Source organism: Pocillopora damicornis, chromosome 12 (assembly GCF_964200805.1).
Source record: "Pocillopora damicornis chromosome 12, jaPocDami1.2, whole genome shotgun sequence".
NCBI lineage: Eukaryota > Metazoa > Cnidaria > Anthozoa > Scleractinia > Pocilloporidae > Pocillopora > Pocillopora damicornis.
The window spans coordinates 6648949-6658936 of NC_142681.1; the positions used below are offsets into that span (position 1 = coordinate 6648949).

The 9988-nt window shown below is 38.2% G+C and overlaps 2 protein-coding genes and 1 pseudogene across 3 annotated transcripts; all 3 read right to left on the reverse strand.

The window, feature by feature from the left end:
• On the reverse strand, positions 1-1788 carry LOC149036251 (BTB/POZ domain-containing protein 6-B-like). Its single transcript, XM_089190708.1, has one exon. The coding sequence runs from the start codon at positions 1754-1756 to the stop codon at positions 494-496; it is 1263 nt and encodes a 420-aa protein (XP_089046834.1). The 5' UTR covers positions 1757-1788; the 3' UTR covers positions 1-493.
• Positions 1789-2864: 1076 nt separating this feature from the next.
• LOC149036252 (BTB/POZ domain-containing protein 6 pseudogene) lies at positions 2865-4997 on the reverse strand (annotated as a pseudogene). Its single transcript, XR_016182026.1, has one exon. The product of XR_016182026.1 is annotated as a BTB/POZ domain-containing protein 6 pseudogene (transcript).
• Positions 4998-8109: 3112 nt separating this feature from the next.
• LOC149036253 (BTB/POZ domain-containing protein 6-like) lies at positions 8110-9988 on the reverse strand. Its single transcript, XM_089190707.1, has one exon. It carries the CDS (start codon positions 9928-9930, stop codon positions 8602-8604), a length of 1329 nt encoding a protein of 442 aa, XP_089046833.1. The 5' UTR covers positions 9931-9988; the 3' UTR covers positions 8110-8601.

Here is a 9988-nt window from a genome sequence, read left to right on the forward strand (position 1 = left end):
TGCAATTCATATCCATTTATTGACGCAGTAAAATAATGATTTTTGTGAAAGGTCAAAACTCAATTTGGCATAACTTAAGTGCCAGAATACTTAGATCAAGGCTTACGTAAAACCACAGGCAAAGGGGCTGATTACATTTCCTTCATGTCATTACTTATAATATCTAAGTATCACCAAGAGATTATAAACAGTTTATAGTCTTTAAGTATCAAGTTAGCTGTTTCTAGAATGTCAGAAAAACAAATCTATGCCATTCCATATTTTTTAACGGAGTCATTCATGGTCATTTGCAGTTCAATTCAGAGATTATTTGTGGTCTTTCATCGTTAACAAAGCTGTACAATATTTGCAATACCTAGTTATGCATCATAACACTTGATGAGGCTCCTCTTCGGGAAGGAAGCTTCTGCAAATGTTTGCTCTTAGATGCGGTACTTCAGGACACGAGTGCGGCGATAATCAGGGGCAGCGCTCAATCGAGAAGATGCAACAGTTACATTGTTTGAAATAGGAGTTCCGGAAATTGCCCGTGTTCAACTCCAGTTCCACTGCTGTTATTAGAACTGCCTTTAAAACTAAAGTTGATCCCAGAACAAGCCACAATCTTTTGACCATTTCGACCAAAACAGGAATTGGCACCAGAAATAGAAGCTTCGATACGATATCCCGTTCCCCTTTTAATGACAATTGGATGGTAAAAGAGAATTCTGAAGCCATAAAAGGAATGCAATTCTTCTTCAATGAGCACAGATAGAAATTTCCCGCATACAGAATCAAGACATACACCGTCAAGTTTCTTTATGCGGATAGTCACAGAATAATCATTGTTTTCACTTCCGCATAACGTTACTCCAAGTAACGAAATGTTTTTGTCAACTGAGAAACTAAGACAGTCTTGTATACCAGAAGAATAAGAATAGTTTGAGTCAACATTGTCCAAATTTTCAAATCTGCAACAAGCAAAAGTAAATAGCCTTTTCTTTACCGGAAATCCTACTGGAGAGCTTAGTACTAAATTCAAATACTTCACGACATCAAAGACTTCGTCTGGTGTGAGTATCTTTGTGTCAAGAACAACACCAACGAATTCCTGTTGTTTCATGGCTGGGAAACGGATTACTTTTACGATATTCTCTCCAAGAAGTTTCCTTTTTACATTGCCATCTGCAGTCAAGCCTTCTTCTTTGCATTTCTTTGTAGCCCACGAGTCCACAGCTTTGAACAACTCTACCTCTTCAATATTCAGTGTGTCGCGTTTGACTACTTCTTCAATTAAAGATCTTTCAAGTGTCGCAAATCCATCTGATTTTGTAGCCTCTTCGCAGTGTTCATCGATTACTTTCCAACATCGTTTCACCAGCTTTTTCTCATCGAACTGCGGGTGAGCTTTAGGTAAAATACTAAAAGCATTTGACGCATCGAGCTTATCTTGTATATAATCGGTGCATTTATCAGCGAGTGAAGGCACCATATACTTCTTCGCCAAATACAACACTCCCATCACATTACTTCCGTTCAAATTTACTTCATCGCTGTACATGAAACGAAACAACTCCAACAGACTATCGTACTCACAGTCACGCAGGTCAATAGAGTGTTCAGTCTCCACCAACTCACCGTAAAACATGGTTTCAAACACAGGACTGCTGATCGACAGAACAAACTTGTGAGCAGGAATTATATCAGTACTTTTGCAATTACTATTCCTCGTCGTAATAACGAACCTCACATCGCTGAAGCGGTCGTTGTTGAACATGAACTTGGCTCTTTCCCTGATAGTTGGTCACGTTTCGAGTAAAAGCTGAGAAAGATTGGGATTAATTTTGAGCGCTGATTCCTTCGACATACACTCTTCACTGAGTTCTTCAAGGAACTGCTCTTTAAAAGATTCCAAATTCAATAATATACTTTTTAAGAGAGATGAAAGCTATAGCATGAAGTAGAGGCATGAAGTAGACGGTAGAAATTAGGCCGAAGTGCTAAATTTATAGCCAAAGTGATACATGATACATGATACAAAATAGATTATCACGACATTGATAAACTGTTTCGAGCTCTTTTTGAGCGAAAGGAAGTATGCTGAAGACATTAGTATCATCTAAATTTTCTCCTAAAAATTGCCTGCACCTATCAACCTTTCCTATATATCGGAATCTTTCAGCAAAATCAGTAAGTGTGTTCTTAAAATTGCCTCTAAAAAAATTTAATACTGCATAGACTACCAACATATGAAATCAATGTGCAAGCACAACATTTTAATTAATTAATGGATGGAACTAACCTTAACTGCATTAATCAAGGCAATAATATTACACGAGGGAAGGGGTATCAGTTCCCGAAACTCAGCAAAAGTCAAGCAGATTCAAAATGCACCGGCCCCCCTCCTTCTTTCCAGTACTGTACCCAAGTACTGCACCCTTGTAGGTTATTCTAATCTAACTGGCAGCCAATTTTTTTTCATATAAGAACAGTTTTTATTTTTCAGGTTGAATGTGTTCATAAGTGTATGGTACTTTTTTTTACCAAATTTCAGCCTTCTTAATCCAGTTGCATTGTTCTTTTATGAGGGTTTTTACAGTAGTACAAGTACATCCAATTGCAACCCAAGTGGGGCTGGTCGCAAAAAAACAAAACAAAACAACCCTTCTTTTCAAAGAAGAAGATTAATCTAACCTACTAATGTTATGGAAAGAAAATAAAATCCAGACAAAAAAGAAAACGTAACGTAATCCCGCAGTAAGCTTTAGATATCAAGTGTAAAACCGGTGAGGTTCCATATAATGAATAGAGTGTTCGTGGATACTCTCTTCTTGTCGATCTCAAGTGATCTAGATGAAACGATCTTAGGTAAGGAAAACTGATGCTTTTACAACATAAGTGTATGTATTTTGCAGATTCATGTGAGTCGCGAAAGCAATATAAACAATATAACTGGAACTAGTGGCAACGTGGCCATGAGCTACGAGATACAGGTTAAGATTTCTTGACCAAAGATTTTACAAAAATTCACAGCCAATACTATTACTAAAAGTTACTTGGTTATTACTCTAATTGGTCAGAAAAAAATGCAAATTGATTTATCGATCTTTTCACGCCATTTCTTTAGAAATTTCAAACATTAAACTCACTACAATTCATATCCATTTATTGAAGCTGTAAAATAATGATTTCTGGAAAAAGGCAGAGTCAGTTTGGCATAAATTAAGTGCCAGACTATCCAGATCAAGGCTCACGTAAAACCATAAGCAAATGGGGCTGATTCAATTTCCTTAATTTTATTATTAACAATGCCTAAAAATCACCAAGAGATTATTATAAGATAATAACCTCTTGGTATCATCCACCTTAAGTTTGTAACGAGTTAGCTGTTCCTTGAATGTCAAACAAACAAATCTATGTCATTCAATTCCAGATTTTTTTACAGGGTCATTCATGGTCATTCGGATAGGACGCTACTGCAAATTTGTGCTCTTAGATGCGGTGCTTCAGGACACGAGTACGGCGCATAATCGGGGGCAGTGCTCAATCGTGAAGATACAACAGTTACATCGTATGAAAAAGGAGTTCCGGAAATTGCCCTTGTGCAACTCCAGTTCCATTTCTGTCCTCAGAACTGTCTGCAAAACTAAACTCGATCCCAGAACAAGCCACAATCTTTTGACCATTTCGACCAAAACAGGAATTCGCACCAAAAATAGAAGCTTCGATACGATGCCTTATTCCCTTTTTGATGACAATTGGATCGTCATAGAGAATTCTGAAACCATAAAAGGAATGCAATTCTTCTTCAATGAGCACAGATGGAAATTTCCCGGACACAGAATTAAGATATTCATTGCGCCTGTCAAGTTCCTTTATGCGGATATTCACAGAATATTCATTGTTTTCACTTCCACATAGCGTTAATCCAAGTAACAAAAGGTTTTTGTCAACTGTGAAAATAAGACAGTCTTGCTTCCCAGAAAAATAAGAATAGCTTAGGTCAGCATTGTTTAAATTTTCGAATCTGCAACAAGCAAAAGTACGTAGCCTTTTCTTTACCGGAAATCCTATTGGAGAGCTCAGCACTGAATTAAAATACTTCACGACATCAAAGACTTCGTCTTGTGTGAGTATCTTGGTGTCGAGAACAACACCAGCGAAGTCCTGTTGCTTCATGACTGGGAAACGGATTGCTTTTACGATATTCTCTCCAAGAAGTTTCCTTTTTACATTGCCGTCTACAGTCAAGCCTTCATCTTTGCATTTCTTTGTAGCCCACGAGTCCACAGCTTTGAACAACTCTACCTCTTCAATATTCAGTGTGTCGCGTTTGATTACTTCTTCAATTAAAGATCTTTCAAGTGTCGCAAATCCATCAGATTTTATAGCCTCTTCGGAGTGTTCATCGATTACCTTCCAACATCGTTTCACCAGCTTTTTCTCATCGAACTGATAAGCTTTAGGCAAAATACTAAAAGCATTTGACGTATCGAGCTTATCTTGTAGATAATCGGTGCATTTATCAGCGAGTGAAGGCACCATATACTTCTTCGCCAAATATAACACTCCCATCACATTACTTCCGTTCAAATTTACTTCATCGCTGTACATGTAACGAAACAACTCCAGCAGACTTTCGTACTCACAGTCAGGCAGTTCAATAGAGTCTTTAGTCTCCGCCAACTCACCGTAAAACATGGCTTCAAACACAGGGCTGCTGATCGACAGAACAAACTTGTGAGCAGGAATTACATATTTACTTTCGATTTCACCATCCATCTTCCTAACAACGAACTTCACATCGCTGAAGCGGTCGTTGTTGAACATGAACTTGGCTCTTTCCCTGATGGTTCGTCGCGTTGTTTGCCAGTTTTCTTCGACAAGAGACATGATTCCTGACCGTAAAACAGAGACAGTTAACTTGAGATTGCGAGGGAGTGCAATATATAAGCGGGTGGCAGCTCGAGACAGCGGTAACTTAAGACATTTGAAATTTTTGAACTTGTCACCCACTTTGGTTGCGTGACGCAGTTTCCGTTACGGGTAAGTCTCCCTTTGTGGCAATAAGAGTAATTTTTTGGAACCTTGTGAAAAAAGTTTTCAAAAACGTTTCATCTAAAAAGGTTTCATTGAGTATGAATAATATATGTTTTTGATGGAGTAGGTATTTAAGTCTGGTGTCAATACTAATGACCGCGGATAACTTCTAGACTGTCACGAAGGAGAATAGAGCTTGGGTACTACAATCTCGCAACCAGACCTTTAGCGACTCCTTGATTATAACATTTCGAGTTAAAACTGAGAAAGATTGGGGTTAATTTTGAACACTGATCCCTTCAACATACACTCTTCACTGAGTTCTTCAAGGAACTGCTCTTCAAAAGACTCTAAATTCAATCATATACTTTCTAAGAGATATGAAAGCTATAGCCAGCATGAAGTAGACACAGGAAGTAGACGCTAGTAATTACGCCGAAGCAAATGACATAGAAAAATTAAACGAGAAAGGACTGAGGAAAAAGCCTTTGATGGAGATGCCAGTCAACTAAAGTGGGTCGTTTTTAAATTAACGCGGTTTATTTCAAAGTATTGGAGTGCTTTCCAAGATGAGCCATTGAATAGCAACTAACAAATCAAAGTGAGTCATTAATTACTGACATCTTTAATTTCCACTGGTGATAATGCGAGGGAAAAAACTCTTCAAACACAGCTTTAAAAAAAATGACGTAGTTGATCAACTGAACTAAACCATCATAGGCACTGTTATTTCTCACTGGTTTCCCCATGATAGTCCCTTCAATGTCATAAATAGCGACTCGTGGTACATAATTCACGGTATCTTGCATCCCTTAAAGGAAAAAAAATATTTTAATTTCAAATTCAAAACTCAAGCAGCCGTAACAGTGATTATGTCACTCTTCATACATTTGAAGCGCCAATTGTATAGCAAAGGTTTTGACGCCATGATATAAAATAGATTATCACGACATTGATAATCTGTTTCGAGCTTTTTTTGAGCGAAAGGAAGTATGCTGAAGACATTAGTAGCATCTAAATTTTCTCCTAAAAATTGCCCGCACCTATCAACCAGTGAAGGCACCAAGTACGTATTTCTTCGCCAGATACAACACTCCCATCACATTTATTCCGCTGAATTCATCGCTGTACATGTAACAAAACAACTCTAACAAACTCGTACTCACAGTCAGGCAGTTCAATATAGTCTATAGTCTCCGCCAACTCACCGCAAAACATAGCTTCAACTTGAGGCTATGTTGAACACAGGACTAACATTAATCACTTAACAGTGAATAGAAATTCTGGAAATTGCCCTCTTTCTACCTTCGTCCCATTGCTACTCTCAGAACTGTTATCAAATATAAAACTAACCTCCGAGTGAAAAACAACAGCCTCTCTATCCTTTTGACCGCAGAAAGAATTAGCCCCAGAAATAGAAGCTTCAACACGGTGTAATTTCTGCTTCGGAGTAACGATTGGATTAGAAAACCAACTTCAAAACCATAGTAAGGATTAGAAAGTGTTTCAGTCCTCTCTGGTGCTGAAAGCGATGAATTTAAAAATCACTATTTAGGGGTTTTCGTAACTTATGGAATGAAATTACGAAAGTATACCCAAAGCTCACCTTAGACCTAACCTTGCAATAGTTGAAATAACACATGCTCGAAAAATCATTTCAGTTTTGCGGAACTCTCTGCTAGGTGCGACTCGAATGCTGTTCTTCGTCTCATAGTTTTGCTGTCGTAGATAGGCAACGAAAGAAGCAGTAATGAATACAGGGAAAACCCGCGTAAAAAAACACGTGTTTTGGTGACTCAGGCTGATTTTGTTCTTACATATCAAGACTTTTCAGAAAAATCAACCTGATATTGTTCTTAAGCGTGTTCTTTAAATTGCTTCTAAAAATTTAATACTGCAGAGACTACCAGCATATAAAATCAGCGTGCAAGCACAACATTTCAATTAATTAATGGATGGACCTAACCTTAACTGCATTAATCAAGGCAATAATATTACATTGGGGGAGGGGTAGCAGTTCTGGTGATAAACAACTCGAAACTCAACAAAAGTCAGGCAAATTCAAAACGCACCAGCTCCTCCTCCCCCTTTCCAGTACTGTACCCTAGTAGGTTATTCTAATCTAACTAGCAGCCAGTTTTCTCTTTTTGTGGGAACAATTTTCATTTTTTAGGTTGATTGTGTTCTTAGGTGTATGGTACTTTTTACTCGGGCTTCGCAGAATGCCCGAGTTATAAATTGGGCTCTCTTTTTAGTGTTGTTCAGTCACAAATCGCCCCTCGCTAAAGCGGAAGCGTGAGGGTACGTGCTGAAGTGCATGCGTATTCAGCATAGAATGCGCACATGGTTGAGCAATGGCGGATTTATCGAAAGTGTTGTCGCTGAACCAAGAAAGAGCGAATAGTATGGAGTCTAAGACGCTAAAAACACGTACAAAGGTAAACACAGTTCGGGTTAGACCCGCAGTCCGCGAACTTTATGAGAGATCAATTTACGAGCGAACTATTATGAGTGAACGTTCTATCGAGGGTTATGCAATATCAAATCAGCTATTTACTGTTAAGCTACGTAGACTGGTCTGGTCGCAAAAAAAAAAAAAAAAAAAAACAATCCTTCTTTTCAAAGAAGAAGATCAGTGTAACCTACTAATGTTATGGAAAGAAAATAAAATCCAGACAAAGAAGAGAACGTAACGCAATCCCGCAGTAAGCTTTTGGTATCAAGTGTAAAACTAGTGAGTTCCATATGATAAATGGAGTGTCCGTGGATGCTCTCTTCTTGTCGATCTCAAGTGATTTAGATGAAACGATCACTTAGGTGACGAAAACTGATGCTTTTATAACATAAGTGTATTTTGCAGATTCATGTGAGTCACGAAAACAATATAAACAATATAACTGGAACTAGTGGAAACGTGGCCACGAGCAACGAGCTACAGGCTAAGATTTCTTGACCAAAGATTTTACAAAAATTCACCGCAAATACTACCAACTACAAGTTACCTGGTTATTACTGTAATTGGTCAGGAAAAATGCAAATTAATTTATCTGTCTTTTCACGCCATTTCTTTAAAAATTTTAAGCAATTAACTCACTGCAATTCATATCCATTTATTGAAGCTGTAAAATAATGATTACTAGAAAAAGGTCAGAATCAGTTTGGCATAAATTAAGTGCCAGACTATCCAGATCAAGGCTCACGTAAAACCATAAGCAAAGGGGCTGATTCAATTTCCTTAATTTTATTATTTACACTATCTAAATATCACAAAAAGTTTATAAACAGTTTATAGTCCATAGGTATCATCTACCTTAAGTTTGTAACGAATTAGCTGTTTCTAGAAAGTCAGAAAAACAAATCTATGCCATTCCATATTTTTTAAAGGGGTCCTTCATGATCATTTGCAGTTCAATTCAGGAATCATATGTGGTCTGTCATCGTTGACGGAGCTGTGCAATATTAGCACCATCTAGTTATGCATCATAATACTTGATGAGGCTCTTCTTCGGGAAGGAAGCTTCTGGAAATGTTTGCTCTCAGATGCGATGCTTTAGGCTGCGCTCAATCGAGAAAGTGCAACAGTTACATCGTTTGAAAAAGGAGTTCTGGAAATTGCCCTTGTGCAACTCCAGTTCCATTTCTGTCCTCAGAACTTTCTGCAAAACTAAATTGGATCCCAGAACAAGCCACAACCTTTTGACCATTTCGACCAAAACAGGAATTCGCACCACAAATAGAAGCTTCGATACGATGTTTTATTCCCTGTTTAATAACTATTGGATCGTCAAAGAAAATTCTGAAGCCATGAAAGGAATGCAATTCTTCTACAATGAGCAGGGATGGAAATTTCCCGGATACAGAATTAAGATATACACCGCTAACGTCAAGTTTCTTTATGCGGATATTCACAAAATATTCATTGTTTTCACTTCCGCATAACGTTATTCCAAGTAACAAAATGTTTTCGTCAACTGTGAAAACAAGACAGTCTTGCTTACCAGGAAAATAAGAATAGCTTGAGTCAACATTGTCCAAATTTCCAAATCTGCAGCAAGCAAAAGAAGATAGCCTTTTATTTACAGGAAATCCTACAGGAGAGCTTAGCTCTGAATTCAAATACTTCACAACATCACAGACTTCGTCTTGTGTGAGTATCTTGGTGTCGAGAACAACAACAGCGAATTCCTGTTGCTTCATGGCTGGGAAACGGATTGCTTTTACGATATTCTCTCCAATAATTTTCCTTTTTACACTGCCATCTGCAGTCAAGCCTTCTTCTTTGCATTTCTTTGTTGCCCACAAATCCAGAGCTTTGAACAACTCTACCTCTTTAATATTCAGTGTGTCGCGTTTTATTACTTCTTCAATTAAAGATCTTTCAAGTGTCGCAAATCTATCTGATTTTAAAGCCTCTTCGCAGTGTTCATCGATTACTTTCCAACATCGTTTCACCAGCTTTTTCTCATCGAACTGATGAGCTATAGGCAAAATGCTAAAAACATTTGACGCATCCAGCTTATCTTGTAGATAATCAGCGCATTTATCAGCGAGTGAAGGCACCATATACTTCTTCGCCAAATACAACACTCCCATCACATTACTTCCGTTCAAATTTACTTCATCGCTGTACATGTAACGAAACAACTCCAACAGACTCTCGTAGTCACAGTCAGGCAGTTCAATAGAGTCTTTAGTCTCCGCCAACTCACCGTAAAACATGACTTCAAACACAGGACTGCTGATCGACAGAACAAACTTGTGAGCAGGAATTACACATTTACTTTCGCTTTCACCGTCCATCTTCCTAACAATGAACTTCACATCGCTGAAGCGGTCGTTGTTGAACATGAACTTGGCTCTTTCCCTGATGGTTGGTCGTGTTGTTTGCCAATCTTCTTCGACGAGAGACATGAATTCTGACTGTACGTGGTACTAAAAGCAGAGACAGTTAACTTCAGACTGCGAGGGC

Coding starts and splice junctions, on each gene's coding strand:
- LOC149036253 (XM_089190707.1), bottom strand. CDS start 9,930: ATGTCTCTCGTCGAAGAAGATTGGCAAACAACACGACCAACCATCAGG.
- LOC149036251 (XM_089190708.1), bottom strand. CDS start 1,756: ATGTTCAACAACGACCGCTTCAGCGATGTGAGGTTCGTTATTACGACG.